This window comes from Crocuta crocuta, unplaced genomic scaffold (genome assembly GCF_008692635.1).
Source record: "Crocuta crocuta isolate KB4526 unplaced genomic scaffold, BGI_CrCroc_1.0 scaffold36, whole genome shotgun sequence".
Classification (NCBI taxonomy): domain Eukaryota; kingdom Metazoa; phylum Chordata; class Mammalia; order Carnivora; family Hyaenidae; genus Crocuta; species Crocuta crocuta.
In genome coordinates this window covers 15,456,697-15,473,512 of record NW_027532203.1, presented here as the reverse complement: position 1 = coordinate 15,473,512, position 16,816 = coordinate 15,456,697, and the positions used below count along the sequence as shown (strand labels likewise).

The window sequence follows — 16,816 nt, the reverse complement described above, 5'->3', positions numbered from 1 at the left end:
GCCCCACACACCCTCCCATCCACCTACCTTCTAGGTCCTGCACTTTCTTCATGTAAATCTTCAGTTGTTTTTTGAGCTTCCTCTCATTCTTTTCCAGCTTTTCTACCAGCTCCTTAAGGTCCTAAAATCCGAAAGCAGCAGTGTGAGGTGGCCACCAACCTCGGTCAGGGCATACACCCTTGCTGACCGATGGCTTCTAGATTCTCTATTCCTGCAACAGGGCCAAGGACACAGCCCTGGCCCTTGTCGCTGAAGGCCTTCTCCGCACCACCCCCCTTTCCAGAGCAGGAGCCAGAGCAGGGCCTGCGGGCGCCCTCACTCACCAGGTTCTCGTTGGTGAGCCGGGAGAGCTCCTGCTGGACGCCGAACTCCACCTGGGCCTCCGGGGAGAGCAGCAGCGTCTGGCAGAAGGTCTGCTGCTGCTTGTCCAGCTCCTCCTTGAGGCCTTCCACCTGGGCCCGGAGCCCCTCCACTGCCTCCTCATGCTCGCGGCTCTGGGCCTGCAGCTGGGCCTCCAGCAACCTGCCCCGGGGAGACGAGGGCGGGTGACCCCGGGGCGCAGGGGAGCGCCCTCCGCGAGGGGCCGCAGACAGACACGCAACAGAGGAGCAGCCAAGCACACAGCGGCAGCAGGTGCACAGACCAACAGGGAAGGATGCTGAGGGGAACAGACTGGCAAGTGGGCCAGCCTGTCCTCTTCAAGGATGGGAACTCGGGGCCACACACACACACCCCCGGTCTTAGGCCTTTTTCCGAGACCTCCCCCCCCGCCACTGCCATTCCCTGTTCCTTATTCTGTGCAGTCTCTTCGTTTGGGATCGAGAGACTGTCTCCATGTCAAAATGTCACCAGTGGAAATAAATTTCTTATAGCACCATTGACATAAACATTATCTCCATCTGCCCATAGCCTGCGAGAATCTCCTCGTTAAGACAAAACCCTAGTAGACTGAGATACTTCTATCACCTGCATATTTCCCCTATTGTAGATGATCGGCAAGTTTTATAAAAGCAACACATTAGCCCCCTTCCTTATTATCTTCACCACCACACCCACTTTACCTGTGGATGTAAATATACCATTTCCTCTCTAGTCAAAACAAAAATTAAGACTGTTTGCAAACCATCTGGGGGAAGGTTTAAGATCAGCTGGTGTCATGAGCAGAAAGACCTAGAGAAGATCTGAGGAAAGTTGGAGAGAAGTCTCAGAAGACTCTGAGTCTAAAAGTCACCTGCACCATCCTGGGAGACACCTGTCCCATCATAAGAGAAGGCAAGGGGTTAGAGAAGCTTCCGAAGCTGCCTTCTGCTCAGGAAGTGCTAATATGAACTAGGTGCTACCTTCTTGGATTCAAGACCAAACTTTCTGACTCAGGGCAGTCAGCAATCACATGAGAGGGAGAGAGGAGGTTCTGGATGAAAGGTACATCCAAAAGCGGTCTGGCACGGTCCACATGTTGGAAATCCACCCCGGTCTTTTCCAGGGATGCAAAGATTGTGACCAGAGCTTAGCAGTCAGGAACTGGAAGTGCCTCAGAAATGCCAGTAAGAGTCCCCAGCTGCCCTGGAGGCAGGGAGGCAAAGAGAGACGGTTTTTAGTTTCGCTAGTTTGGCTGCAAGACAGGAGGGAGCAAGTCTCCAAAAGAGCAAGAGACAGGAAGTGGGTGGTCCGCTCCCCCGTGGATGTGCGCAGGTCTTCTATAGCTGTCGGCTCCGCTGTGACATCGTGTGTGACGCCTGGCTCCCAGGGGCTTCTCGACGCTCATACACAAGAATGAAGAAACAATGGAGAAATGGCTGATTCACCCATTCACCACAGGCAGTGTCACCAATTGACAGAGCCACACGGACATGTGGATTGTGGAGGAGAGTTCTACAACTAAATCAGCATTTTAGAGGACATATGATAGTCACAGAATATCCGATCTCGGCTACAATACACTAAAAGCATCACCAGTAAGTTATAAACCTACTGAGAATAGAAATACCTAGGTTCTAGGGACTCTACCCCAAGGGTCAGTTCCTGGTTTGTGCTGTGAATTTGTAGCCACATCTTTCTTATCTTCCACAGAGACTACAGTTGGGTGGCTTAGCCCAGGGTTGTGCGCAAGGTCCCAGAATCCCTGTCCAAGCATCAGGCTAGACGCCTCATCTAACTGAGGTCAAGGGTTCTGATGCCACAGCCAGTGACACAGCTGGTTCTAGAAGCCAGGACTCCTGATGCATAGATAGGTCTACGCTTTCAGTTTTGTTAATGCATTCATGTACTTATTTATCAGAAAAACACCTAATCTAGAGAGCCCCAAGGAGTCACCTGGTTTTACACGTAGGCTCCTGCTCTAATAAACTAAACTTCTCGGTGGGACAGAACTTGTTGAATAATAGCCATTATAACAGAAGTATCAGCTTCTGTTATATGCCAGGCACATGCAAAATGCTTCACCTGTGTTAACTCTACTCCTTATAACGACTCCATGAGGCAGGTCCTATTCTGATACCCATGAGACCAGCAAGGTAAGAGACAGAGGACACCTTGCTGCCAGGCAGTGGGGCCGAGGAAGACACACTGCCTCGAGAACCAGTTGACCTGGACTTTCTCTATTCCCAACAACAGATGCTCTTATTGCTGTAAAGGGACTGCCAGCAGGTCATCAGCAGGCAAAGCCTTGGAGATAGTGTGTGACAGCATCAGGTTCCATTTTCAGCCTCCTCCCACCAGGCCGAGTGAGCTGGGCCAGCACTCACTCCACCTGTTTCCTCTTCTGGGAAACAAGCCTGCAGACCATCGCCCCATCTGTTGCTGGGAGGCTCAAATGCACAAAGGTACATCACAGCCCCGCAGCGCCCATGCGTGGGCAGCCAATGGAGGGCCACGGCCATCACATTTTGCTGTTTCTGTGCATGTTGAACCTCCCTTGCCAAACTGCTCACCGACAGCTGAAGACCAATGGCTTATAGATTCAGAATCTGGGATCAAATGGAACCAGATTCAAGTCCTGGATCTTCTACTGAAGCAGCAAGTTCCTGAAATCCTGCAAGCGTCAGTGGCCTAGCCCCAGGAAGGTTCCACTGAGCCATAAGGTGCTACTGCCCAGATCCTGACAAGCAGCCTCTCCAGTCTCACCCACGCAGCCAGAACACAGAGCGCCAGCCAGGTAGCCTGAGGGGCCCCGTGATTCGTGCCTTTGCCTCCACTCCAGCTGAGAAACAGCTACGCGTAGACATGAACAGGCAGAACAGACAAAGCAGACGCAGGCAGAAAGGCGTATATTTGACCTGGCAACTTGCTTTAGGCCTTGGTAGGCCAAGCCGAGCTCTCCGTCTTCATTCAAATATCCCCAGTCCTCAGTCTTGCTAGAAATAAAGGACAGAAGAGAGGGCATCCAGTACAGAGAGAAGAGTCAGGGAGGCAGAGCGCCCAGGAAAGTGAGGCCATTTCAGCCAAGGTGTGGACGCCAAGGAAAAAAATAAAAAAAAGCTCAAGAACTCCCAGTTTCTCTCCTTCCCGCCTCATCACCAGCACCCGAGTGCCTAAGAACATCACCTCTCCCGCAAGCTGGGTTTCAGAAGGGGGTCCGTACACTCTCACGGGGGCTCATGGGTCACGAGGGGCTGGAGAACATGTTGCAGAGGAGAGCAACGGGTTGCTTCTGTCCCTGTAAATCCTGTAACCGGCATTGGTGCAGGCTGGGTAGAGGCATTTCCTTGCCGTCACACTCCACCCTTCCCCCCACCCCTCCTCTGACCAGAAGGATTCAGAAAAGGGAGATTCAGGGGAGATGGCAACAGAGCACGGAGAGGAGGCCCCGTGCACGGTGGAGCTGCAGAGGGGCTCCCGGGATGCTATGTCCGGCTGTACCGGGGCATCCGGCTCAGTGATGACCAAGAAGATGGCTCCCTATTGTCTGCTTTTCAATGTTGCTCTCCTCTCTGTCACTAAGGATACAAAAAGCATTAGCTAATCCCACCTCCAGCCCTCAGTGCAGTTGTACATAATAAAACTGTTAATAAAAACAGTGCCAAGCAGGATGCCAACTGAACGTTCTCTGTTCTACCCGGGGACTGGGGTGCGTTACTCCTACTGACCCAGCCTGGAGTGCAGAAGGCCGGCTGCCTTCTCCTTGCAGATCCTTTCACCCTCGCACATCGCCCAGTGTCTGCCCAATGCCGGAAGGGCAGCTCCAGGAGATCAGGCACCCGCCCACCTTCACAGCCCTGGGCGCACAGGACACAGCCAGTGGGACAGGGCGGCAGGTGAGCCTCATCTCGGGAAACTGTACCTCCCTCTCTGCTCCTAGGGATCCTCCTCCTGCTGGTCGGACCCCAGCTTTCCCGGCAGGAATCAGTGAGGAGCTCCAGGTGGTGTGCATGGACCAGCAACCCCTCCCTAACTCACAGGGGAGAGATGATCGTCCCCAGGAGCCACTAGTACTGCTCCTGCTGGGTTTTGTGGGTGGTGCAGGGGGTGCAGCCACCTGCTTTACCTCCCCGGAGCTCAGCTTCATGAAGAGGGACCCTGGGCCTTGTGCAGCTCATACAAGCTACTTCCTGGGCAGAGAGGGTCACATGGCTACCAGGTCCTATGCTGAAAAGCTTGAAGGAGAGGGAAGGAGGCAGAGACCATGGTGAGCTTACTTCTGGGGCTACTCTGGCTTCTGTGCCCCAAGGCTACCCTTTACTGCCACAGCTTGTACTTCATCCGGCTGGGCAGTGCGGGGGTAAGTGCCAACCAGCGTATCCTGGGGACCTCTCCTACTTGGGACTCTGGCTCCTCAAATGTCCAGAGCTCTCGGGGCGCCTGGGTGGCTTAGTCGGTTAAGCATCCAACTTTCCCTTAGGTCATGATCTCGCGGTTCGTGGGTTCGAGCCCCGCGTTGGGCTCTGTGCTGACTGCCAGCTCAGAGCCTGGAGCCTGTTTCAGTCTGTGACTCCCTCTCTCTCTGACCCTCCCCTGCTCACGCTGTCTCTCTCTCCTAGAAATAAATAAAACATTAAAAAATTAAAAAAAAAAATGTCCAGAGCTCTCACCTAGGCTGGGCCTCCCCAGAGACTGCCTTTTATTGTAGACTTCTTGCTGTCCCCTCCTGTGCTTAGCACTTACCCCGCCTGTGTGTCCCCCATCTATCCTAGCAAACCCAAAAGCGACCTGGGCCGCATCAAGGGGGAGCTGACGGCTTAGCCCCTTTGCCCTTCTCAGCTATTCACAGTTAACTAGGGCCTTTTAGTAACTAGTGCTTGAACCCAAGTGGGCAGCGACTGGAAGGAATTCCAGGCATTGCTGAACAGGAATGCAGGATCTTTTGCTCCAGCCATCCTGTCCACCATGTGTGGAGAGATCCCAAGATGGAGAGGACTTTCCTGACGCGGACACCTGGGCTAGAACCCAGGTGGGCTCCTGCACCTGGTCTGTGGCTCTTCCCCTGCCCACACCTGCTGGCCCTCCAGATGCCCCGAGGAGGGCGCCACCGCTCACCCTCTGCCGGGTGTCTGTGTGTTGCTGAGTTACACAGTGAGGAAGTTGGCATTAAATTCCTGCTCAGAGGGAGACACTCTCAGAATTCTTAATTCTGAAACACGCGAGGCAGTATGCACAAAGATAAAAGGAGAGACTGTGGGGGCCAGTCGTCCCACAGCGCTCAGGAAGTCAGGCAAACCAGTAAATTAAAAAGCAGTCAACCAGCTCCAGGTCCAGCCTTTGTTCCTGGATGAGAGAGAACCAATTCCTCTGGAGAGATTCTCCCTCCCCTCTGTGTGCTATTAGGACCGAAGGTCTGGGAGGGAGCGCCACCTGGTGGTATGAGAAGGAAAACCCCAAATGACAGCTTACGGAATTTTTTAAAAAAGTTAAGTACCTGATGTCAATTAAATTAACAAACGTTCACAGAGAGTCTCTGGTGTACACACCACTGTGCTGAGCTCCATTCTCAAGGAGGCTGCAGACGCACTTGAATAAGCCACAGGTAAAGCCTCCAACTGCAGGAGCGTGGAAAACTACCACCCCAAAGGGTATGTTTGCCTATTGTCCTAGGATAATACTTGCTTTCTCTCATGCAGAACATTAGGGCTATGACCCAACAGCCATCCATCTGTCCCTGCCAAGGACCCACCTCCCTGTGGACAGAAACCGGCAAGGTTCGTATGAGCACGATGGTGGTCAGTTTCCAGTTTCTGAAAAGAGTATGTTGTGCTCCACCGATATCCTTATTTCTACCCAACTGCCCAGGAGATTCCCCACAATCTCTAAGAAAGGGAGGCAGCAACCCCAATACCATGAACAGGATGCTCTGTGGACAAATATGCCACTGAATTACAGCAGATGGGAATTGAGCTGATGGCTCGGGACCCACTGAATCCTGGGAACACTTAGGAGGGAATGATCACCTCACAGAAGCCAGCTGAGGATTTCTAGCCAGGGGCAGTTACAGTGAGGACTTGAGAGAAGGGAGCTGGGGAGCAGGAGGCTCTTCCTTCTCCTTCACTGTTCCGAGCGAGGCATCCCATAGCAGCTGGGGCTCAGGGCCAAAGGGGCCACGGAACTCCAAGCCCCTCCTAAGGAGTCTGCACGCACCTCTTTCTGGTTCAACAGGATCCCCAAGCAGGCCCATTAGGGGGTGAGTAACAGCCCCAGGTTTACCTGTCCAAGCCCAGGTGCCATCAGGCAAAGCTACCTTTGGGCCTCCTGTTGTTTCCCGGAAACTGCTGGGAGGAGGGGCTGCCCGGTTTCCTGGGACCCAAGCCAAGGTCCAATACTGCACCCTAAGTCTCTCTTTGGGGTTTGACAGACTTGCGTGGAAATGGCCAGTGGCCAAAGGAGCACTGTTCCAAAGGGGCACTATTCCTGGCCCCAGACCTGAGCTCCCACCACACACGCCTGCTCTTCCTTAGCTTTGCGACCTTGAGTGCACGGCTGGAGGTGAGGCCAGGCTGCCAGGAGCAGGACTCTCTGCCCCACCTGGCTCCCCATCCTCCCCATTCCCTCCAGACCCCCACCTCTGGGGCAAAGACCAGCCCTCTCGTGACCTGACTCTGGCCATACAGAAAATGGTTATAATGTTGGTGGTTTCTCAGTTCCCAAAATGTGAAAATGAGAGCACCTTCTGTAAGCAGAAGAGCTATCCACATTCCTGTGGCTCCTCCCAGAGCCGCCCTCAATACTGGCCTCCCTCCCAAACTTGAAAACAAAGGAAAAGACACAATTGTAAGGATCAAACAGAGCTCTATAAACTCTGGTAGTAAGCATAAGAAGTTTTAAACTGGGGTTACCATGGACTCTGAGACAGGGGGATGACCGGGCATGCGAGAGTGTCTAGAATCCCTCCATAAATCTTGGCAAACTTCAGTGCAGCAGTGCAAGCTTTTCCTGGGGAGGGGACAGAGCTTTGCAGTCCCTCCCACCCCAAATTACACATGCATAACACAACTTCTGTTCAAACCAGAACACTCTCCATTAGAGGGAAATCATAGGAGAGGAAACGCAGCTCGGTCATCAGGGTGCTTTTATCACAGGAGCAGCCCTGGTCACAGATGGCCTCGCTGCTGAGCTCTAGGAATCACGCCTGCACCCCCCTGCCCACTGCTGTCCTCACTCCCTGCTGGGATCACGGTGTGGGCGAGACACAAACTGCAAGGCTCGCTTTCCAGGAGTGGCAGGCACTGGGGAACTGGTGCTTCCGGCTTCCCACTCTGCTCCGGAGACAGCCAGCAGCTCCTTTCTGTACTTGGTTTCACAGGCTATTAGTTTCCTATCATACCCCGGGCTTGACTGGGAACAGAAATATTTTAACATCGAAGAAAAGCTATTTTTATTTTATTACCAGAATTATTGCTGCTGCAAAGGAAGACAAATCCAGGGTAGTAAGGAGCCCCTGGGACTGGATCCCGGACGACCACTTGGGTGAATAAAAAGGGAGCAGAGAGCTGGCAACAGCTGCAGTTCTGAAGATCAGAAAGATACATTCCCTAGCTTGTCAAAGTCCAGCTTGTTTCCCCCCCACTTTTTTTTTTTAATTCCAAGTATTTCCTGTGCTTTNTTCTAGAATGCCTGCATCTTCTGATTACCTACACAGTGGGTGGGAAGCAGCCCAGCCTCAGAGTCAGGCCTTCGGCATTGTACCTTGACTCGGTTTCAAGCTGGCCGCTTGTCAGAGCAGCTCCCCCTTTCTGGGCCTCAGTTTCCCTATCTGCAGAAACAGGGGTGAGTTTAGAAGACATGGCAATCACAGCGCTGAGTCTCTGAGGCACTGTGCCATTCCTGCAGACGACTTCGTGCTGCCCTCAGCGGCACCCATTGGCAGTTTCCGGATGGGCTCGCACTTTTCATTAACTCTGTACAAATGCTTAGTGACTAATCACCAGTCAGTGAGTTGAGGTGAGAGAAAGGTGGTCGGGGAAAAGGCCGGCTCTGTTCTTACCTGTACCCACGGGGGCACCGAGAGGCAAAGACAGCAATAATGGCAGGAAGGGTTCTAAGTGCAAGACGCAGACTAACTCACCTGACCTTCTCAATCTCCATGTGAGGTTACCTGCTGTGACTGTCCCCAGTTCAGAGGAGGAGACTGAGGCACCGAGCCGTTATAATGTAGTTACTAAGCACTTGGTAAGCCAGCCCTCGGCCACAATGCCCTGGGGTCTCAGCCAGGCTCCCTTGCCATAACCTGGGCGGCTTACGCTTAAGGAGGGACTAGAGGTCTGTTCATTAAAGTCCAGGGAAAACTCATTTTAGCCAACGTGGTAGTGGTCAAGTTCTGCCATCCAGCCTCTTGGGTGCCTGGCTTCGGTTCCAGCTCTTAAATGACAGGCACTGGGGCCCCACTGGCTGGGTTGAAGAAAAGATAAATGGGTGCCTGCCTGGGGTGAGGGAGAGGGGCGGGGGCTCAGCTGGTTGAGCGTCTGACTCGATTTCTGCTCCTGTCATGATCTCAGGGTCATGGGATCGAGTCCCATGTTGGGCTCTGTGCTGACAGCATGGAACCGGNGTGCATGTGCTCGTTCTAAAAAGAAATAAAGCCAAGAGCTGGAGCAGGAAGAGCCCCTCCCACAACTTGGCTGGGCTCATCTGGTGCCGGCTTCCCTCTGGGGGGTGGGGGTGGGGCACTGTCAGCCTGTACTTCTCGCTCCTCCTGTCAACAGTTGCAAGGAGGCTCCCTTTCCAAATGCTCTTCACAGGATCTGGGCTCTGGAAGCTCCAGCTGTGTTACCGAGTCTTGCTGAAGCTGACAAGTGGTTTGCTGAGGGCGTGGGACTCGCGGAGTCTATTCCACCTCATTTCCGAAGTAAACCCTGAGGCTGAGCAGCGTCTGAGAAACAGCCTTCACACATCAGGTTGGGCGAGGCCCTTCCCCATTGCCTCCTCCAGGTACAGGCACCATGAGGTAGGACTTACCTGTTTGTCTGGCAGACCCCATGATAGGCCTCGATGGCGTCTTCCTGATCTACATGCTTCTCACTGTTAGGCCAGCTTGTTCTTGCATTAATGTTCGGCTCCTAGAAGGTCCCAGATTAAAAAAAAATAACTCTGGTTACATAAACAACTGTTGCAAAATGACTTTATAGACTTTGTACATACAGAAGCATAAAAACAAGCTTTCGAGGGGGCGCCCGGGTGGCTCAGTTGGTCAAGCATTCAACTTTGGCTCAGGTCATGATCTCAGGGCTTGTGAGTTCAAGCCCCGCATTGGGCTCTGTGCTGATAGCTCAGAGCTTGGAGCCTGCTTTGGATTCTGCATCTCCCTCTCTCTCTGTCCTTCCCCATTTCTGCTCTCTCAAAAATAAACATTAAAAAAATTAAACAAAAACTAGCCTTTGGGGAAAAAGGCCTAAGATGACCTCAGTAAACAGCAGTTAAACCCAGGCATGAANGATGGCGGTGACAGGGTCTCTGAGGCCACAGCACCCCAATCTGAAGGGCAGGGTGAAAATCTGTCTCCGTGTTGATCCTCCACACTCATGAGGGCTTACTTATCCCCTCCATGTCATCCCAGGGCCATGCCCAGAGTGACCCAGGTGGCTTCTGTCCCCTCCTTCCCACTCCCCAATCTGTCCCAGAAGGTGAAAGCATTAGGAACAAATGCTAAGGCAGACTTGCCACCCTGGGTGGGCTGAAAGACTTCCTCTATCTCAGAATCAAAGTCAATAGCAAGAGGTAAAGCACGAGGTGAAATACAAGGCCAAGGGGGCGGCTCAGGCCATTGCTCTTGTTTCTAATTCTGTGTCTTGTTCTTTTTGAACATGTTCATATTGAGTAACTTCAGAAGATTCTAGAAACTTCCAGTAAAGTTTTGCATGAAAGGTCATGCTGAGAAGGCAGCAAGTGCCTCGCTGTGCCTTTAGAGGAGACCCTAGAGTAAGAGAGTCTGCATTTTTTGGGTTTAAGGAGCCCACGGGTAAAGCTATGGAAGCAAAACACGGCACATACTACCCAGTGTCGCCCCTCACAAGCCCACCCAGTGCTGTCATCTTGTTACCATGCTCTTGCCGGCGAGCCGGCGCTGGTCGGTGCTGACAATCTGGGTCCTCAGGATGAGCACCTCCTCCTTGCGAACCTCGAGCTCCTCGTTGGCCAACTTGAGCTGGTTCAGCAGCAGGCTGTAGCTGTCAGGGGAGCTGTGGGTGGAGTTGTTCTGTGTGGCGTGGTCAGCCACGGCTTTCCTCAGCTCATTCAGGTCGTTCTTCAGCTTCTTGTTCTCTGACTCTAGCTCTTGCCTCTGGAAGACAGACCAAGCAGCACACTCCATATCCCCCTGGATCTAGAGCAGTCTCTTCTCCCCATGAGGGCTTCCTTCTCCACCTTCCAGAATCAGCCTGCCCCATCACCCGCCATGAAGCTAGGAGCAAACTTCTCGTTTTAACACTGAAACCCATGGAATAAGTTCTGACTGGAAAAAGGTCAGTAATAGTTAAAACTGGGGTCTGGATTTGAACCCACAACCCGAAGTTACTGGTGTGAAGCATCTGACCTGAGGCCTCTAGGAGAGCATTCCCCATGGAGATTTAACGGTGTTTAATTTCTAAATGTATTTGGCCATGATACCCAGTTGAGGAAATGCCAGGTTAATTTTAAACAACATGCTTTTAACACTGGACTTCCTAGAAACTTAATATATTAATGTACTTTGTGACTTTCCAAGAGTGTGTAAGGATCCCAGGGTTTCCTAAACTGATCTCAAGAGCCTTCCTACCCAACGCACTTGTTCCAAGGGGCACCACAGGACCAATGTTTTGGAGTATCTTAGGGACACACCTTTGTCATTTAGGTCACACAGAAAGCCACCAACTGTCAATGGCAGAAGAAAAGCTACCTGTGTGCAGTCAAAAATACCATCAAAACAACTTTAGAATGTATTTTAGGTTTCCTGGGTGTAATGTTTAGCTTTGTATTTGACAAAGTCAAACCATATAAAGTTTGATAATCACATATATAATACTCTTAGGGTCTTGGGATACATGAAATTCAAAATTTCCCCCACAAACCCTTCTAATGTGAATAAGGAATGACTGGGTGCACAATTATTACAGAGCCAAAGGACCACAGAACCAGGAGGCCATATAAATAATTGCTCCATTTTCTGAATGAGGAAGCTGAGGACAGAGCAGAGAAGACTCACAGTGAGGTTAGGAGCCTCTGTCAGAACTGGAGTCCAGGATTCCTGCCAGCAATCTCTGCCAAGGGTGACTGGCCTGAGGACCCTTCCACCCCAACTCACCCCCACATGGGGCTTGCCTAAGCCTTGAACCCTGTACCCAAATGGTGTGCTTCTGTCCCTTTATGTATTAGAGAAGGATCGGGGGAAGTTCTGAAATTCTGGTAATTTCAGCAAAAATCACTACTCATCAAGGGGTCCTTCCTAGAGTAGCTTCATCTCACCCATGTATTTGTGGGTAGGTTTTTCAAATCCAATTTGGTAAGGATCATGTTGGAAAAGATGCCTGAATAGTCTGGTGTGTAGACTTATCATCTGCTTAGATCTTGGTCTGCTCAGAGTCTACACTTGAGGAGGGCAAAGGACACCACCTCCCTGCCTCATGCCCTCAGTAAGCATTCAGCTGGACACATAGCAGGGGCCCACAAAATACCCGCTGAGGGGGCTTTGCCTAAAAGCCCCATTTTGCATCACTTCCCTCAAGGTCTGCATCTGTTAAGTGAGAAGAAATGCAGCCTCCACAGCACTGGTCCTTCCAGAAACCAGCCTCTGTGACAAGGTGCAAAGGTTAAGTCAGGTTTCACCAGAGACAACGAAGGAAAAACCAGGTCCTGGGACCTCAGGATCCTGGCCTAAGAGGGCAGAGTGGTAATGGAGATTCAAGAGTTTTAAGTACTTAGTGAGCCCTGTCTGAGCCTGGCCCAGGCTGGCAGTGGGGATGCAGCCTGGGGGAGCAGTGTGAGCATCTTCCCCAGGATCCGAATGCAGGGAGTGTTTTTGAGCTGACTTTAAAATGGGAGTCTTAGAGGCAGCACCTTGCCCCTAGACTCGAAGAGTGGCTCGCAGACTAGGGTGGGCAATGGAAATTTCGGGAGGGTGTGAGAGAGCAGACTGCTGGGCCCCATCTCAGAGCTTGTGATATAGCAGGTCCAGGCTGAGGCTGACGACTTGCATTTCTATTATGCCTGTGGTGATGCTGGTCCAGGACCAGTCCTGGAAACCCACTGGGCTAGACCTGCTTTACCATTTTTTTAAAATGTTAATGTATTTTTGAGAGAGACTAAGCACAAGTTGGGGAGGGGCAGAGAGAGAGGAAGACATAGAATCTGAAGCAGACTCCAGGCTCTGAGCTGTCAGCACAGAGCCCAATGTGGGGCTCAAATTCATGAACTGCGAGATCATGATGTGAGCCAAAGTTGGATGCTTAACTGACTGAGCCACCCAGACGCCCCTTATCTTTACCAGTTCTACAACAGTCTACTGTTCACTTGCTCAGGGAAGGCAGCTGAGGAATGGCATGCACCACAGAAATCTGTCACACCCACCCCTCTCCCACGGGGTTTTAAACCTTTAAATATCACATGCAGAACATAAGTCTAAATCAATAACTCAAAAAAGGAAAACCCTTACAAAGCACCCACTTCTGTGGCCCTAGTTGTTCAAAAAACCATGGGCATGATTCAGGGCTGGTCTCCTGGGGCAATGCAGTGGTCACCAGAGTTCTCTGTGGTCCTGTGAGAGGGACCAGACGGACCCTGGCAGACTGGGCAAATTCCCAAGTCCCTGGGGATGGGAGAGGGGGAGGGGGAATGCTCTGATGCCCCTTTCTGTACACCCCTCTCTGCCTGGGGGCCTAGCCCCCCCATCACTGTAGTAAACATAGGCCTGCTTGCCCTGGGGCCTGAGGCCTTCTACCCTCCAATCCTGCCAGTTCTCGCGGGGCCAGCACTGGGTGCAGGGGGACATCCCTGTGCCTTACGTCTCTCCGTGTAAGTCCGGATCACTTTTCAAAGTGAAGTCATCCCATTGGCCACATAACTCACTGTATCAAGTAGGTAAAAACATATGTGACATAGTAACACGTATATGTAGCCTCTGTCCCAGGTTCCTAGCAATGGAGGCAAGAGGGACATCTTTTGTTATATTTGTTCTTAGCACCTGGTTCCTGACTCAGGGGTCCTAAAACCCTTGGTGCTTCCTATTGGGGGTGAGGGAAGTGTCCATTGTTAGTCATAATAAGTCCCTTTCAGCCCCAGCTAGCTCATGCCAGTGAGGATGGGGACGGGGTACCAGGGAACCAATCCTGAGGTCAGAGCAGTGGAGCCTACGCCCCACCCACAGATGCCCTGAGAGGGAAAGAGGAGGGCTGGAGACTGAGCTAAACAACAATGGCCAATGATTTTATCACTGGTGCCTGAGTAATGGAGACCCATAGGTGAAGGGTTCCAAGGACCTCCAGCTGGTGAGCATGTGGAGGTGGGGGGAAGCTCTGAGCCCCTTCCTGCACACCTGTGTCTGCTTCATTTGCCTACTGAGCTGCAGCCTTTATAATAAACCAGGAGTAGTAAATCAGATGCTTTCCTAAGCTCTGTGGGCTGCTCTAACATGTGACCAAATGTGAGAAGGGGGTCATGGAAACCCCGGGTTTGTAGCCAAGTTGGACAGAAGTGTGGATAACCTGAGGACTTACAGATGTGATTGGCATCTGAAATGGGGGCAGTCTTGAAGGATGAAGGCTCTGACCAGTGGGGTCTGCACTAACTGCAGCTAGTTAGGGTCCAAGCTAAACTAAACTGTGGGACACCTATCGTTGGGGCTCCTGTAAGTAGAGATTATAGCTCCTTGTAGTAAGTACACATTTGCCTCTGTTTCACAGATGAAGAATCCTAAGTGTCACGTTGTGTGCTTATGGCTCCACTTACGCACAGACTCAGTCATCCATTCTCCACAGGGTGAGAGTTTGGGGAACTTGTTGGCCAACAATCCTACCTTCAGACTATTGTAGGCTAGATCTGCATCCTGGTCCAAATCTAGATCATTCTTTGCTTGTTCCTCCTGCACGGATAAGGAAACAGAAGGTGAGCAGGGACCACAGACAGCTGCCCCATGGCAGTATTTCCAACCACAGAAAACATGCTCATTTTGCCCACACTCCCTGCCCCATGTCCACTTCCTTCCTACCTCCAGAATATGGGGCCCTACTTCAGGCCACCAGGAAGCTCTCTGTAAATGACCCTCCTGCCTGTCTTCACTGTCTCCATCACTTTATTCCCAGATGGTTAGGCATGTGAACATGTATACACTATGTTACAGGTTGAATCATATCTCCAGAAAACATGTGGAAGTCCAAAGCATGGTACTCTGTGAATGTGACCTAATTTATAATTTATCTGTCAAATCCTACTTTTAATTGATTTAATAGCTAGAAAGCCTATTAGTAAATAGCATATTAAATGAATAGGAGTTAAAATACTTGCATTTGGGGTGCCTGGGTGGCTCAGTCGGTTGAGCGTCCGACTTCAGCTCAGGTCATGATCTCACGGTTCGTGGGTTCGAGCCCCGCGTCGGGCTCTGTGCTGACAGCTAGTTCAGAGCCTGGAGCCTGTTTCAGATTCTGTATCTCCCCCTCTCTGACTCTCCTCTGCTCACACTGTCTCTCTCTCAGAAATAAATAAAACATTTAAGAAAAATAAAATACTTGCATTTGTCTTCACAGAAATATTTCTTAAAATAGTATCCTATACCATGTATTTTGTGGAATTTTGACATGTGTATTTATTGGGTTAAATAATCTTCTATTTTTAATTTGATAAGTGATTTATGATTGAGTATTGCATTTTATTGGGTGGTTTTTCCGCAATTAATAAGATGATTATACAGACTTTTCCCTCATTTTGTTAATATGTTGAACTATACTGAGAGATTTTTTTAATGTTGAAATGTTCCTACTGTTCTGTGACATTTTATATTTGACTATTGGGTAGTACCTTTTTTAACACATGACCAATTCAATGTTGATTTTTTAAAAAAATTTTGTATCTGGGTTCATAAGCAAAATTAGTGCTATATTTTCTATTCTTGTTCTTGCCTTATTTTTGAAAGATTATAGCAGCTTCCAAAATAAATTTAGTAGCTCTTCAAAAAAAAAAGAAATGGGATCTTTGCAGATAAAAATCAAAGTCAAGATGATGTCATTAGGATGGGCCCTAATGAAATATGCTACACCTGGTGCCCTTACAAGGAGATCTCTCATTCCTCGCTCGTGCTCTCGCTCATGCTCTCTCTCGTGCGCGGTCTCTCTCTCTCTCTCTCTCTCTCACACACACACACACACACACACGCATGCCACCTGAAGACGTAGAGATCGGAGTCACACAGTGCCAAGTCAAGGAACTGGAGCTAAGGAATGCCAAGGGTTTCCAGCAACACCCGATGCTGAGAGAGAAGCATGGAACAGATTCTCCCCAAAAGCCTTGGAGAGAGCATGGTCCTGTTGGAACCTTAATTTTTTATTCCTGGCCTCTAGAACTATGAGAGAACAATTTTCTGTTGTTTGGAGCCATCCAGTTTGTGGGACTGTGTTTCATCAGCCAAGAAAAGTAGCACCATAACACTTATACATTTAAGAAGATTAATAATTATGTGCTTAAGGAGCTTAATGAGCTACTCTTGGTTTTTTTGGGATGTGTGTGAACATATGTATTCAGTTTTCCCAACTGAATCACTAAGCGCTTTGTGGAGAAGCCTGCTTCCCCTATGTCACCCTACAGCAGGGAGTCTGGCAGCTGGCCCCCACGATGCTCAGTAAAATGCTGAGTTTAATTCCAAGGAATTAAACAACAGCAACAGCTGTGATGCTAGCCCATCAGGACTCAGCGAACCAATGACTCCTATAATTGTCTGGCAGCTACTGAACCTGAATTGCCAATAAGAAGGGGGCAGAAACACCTGCATAAACGCTTAACTGTATGGGGTGATTTCAAGTAGTGCATGACAGTCCTTGAATAAAATGGGTTTTGGCACTAAAACCTGACAGTGCTTAATTAGATTATCTGCAGTGCTAGCAACCTTAAGTCCAAGGTAAGGCCACTCCCTGCTGTGCATGGATTAGGTGTGCCCAGACATACAGACCAGGACGGATGGGAGCACCTCCTGGAGACTCTCCCAGATCTAAGGCTGCTGCATGGACCACATGGTCTCCTACCCGGGCAATCTGGGAAAGCCACTGTCCAGGGTACCAGTCTCTGGCTTGGCTTCTGCCCCATTCATGGTACTGGACGGGACTCCTCAGGGTGGGCTCTTCATTTGCTGCCCCAGTGAGAGGCTTGTACTTGTGTTTGGTGAAGTGTGGGTTTGCTGCATGGCCACCCATAATTGTTGAGTGCATTTGGTTCTCAG

The 16,816-nt window shown here is 50.6% G+C and overlaps 1 protein-coding gene across 1 annotated transcript in view; it reads right to left on the bottom strand.

Moving 5' to 3' along the window:
- The window catches only part of MYO5B (myosin VB), a 307,312-nt gene that overhangs the window by 17,504 nt on the left and 272,992 nt on the right, over positions 1-16,816 (bottom strand). The window contains exons 27-31 of the mRNA XM_077777644.1: positions 14,408-14,473; positions 10,463-10,702; positions 9,382-9,482; positions 324-522; positions 28-121 (exon numbers count right to left, since the gene is read on the bottom strand). Coding sequence (XP_077633770.1) covers positions 28-121; positions 324-522; positions 9,382-9,482; positions 10,463-10,702; positions 14,408-14,473 — 700 coding nt within the window. The remainder of the gene's footprint in view (positions 1-27; positions 122-323; positions 523-9,381; positions 9,483-10,462; positions 10,703-14,407; positions 14,474-16,816) is intronic.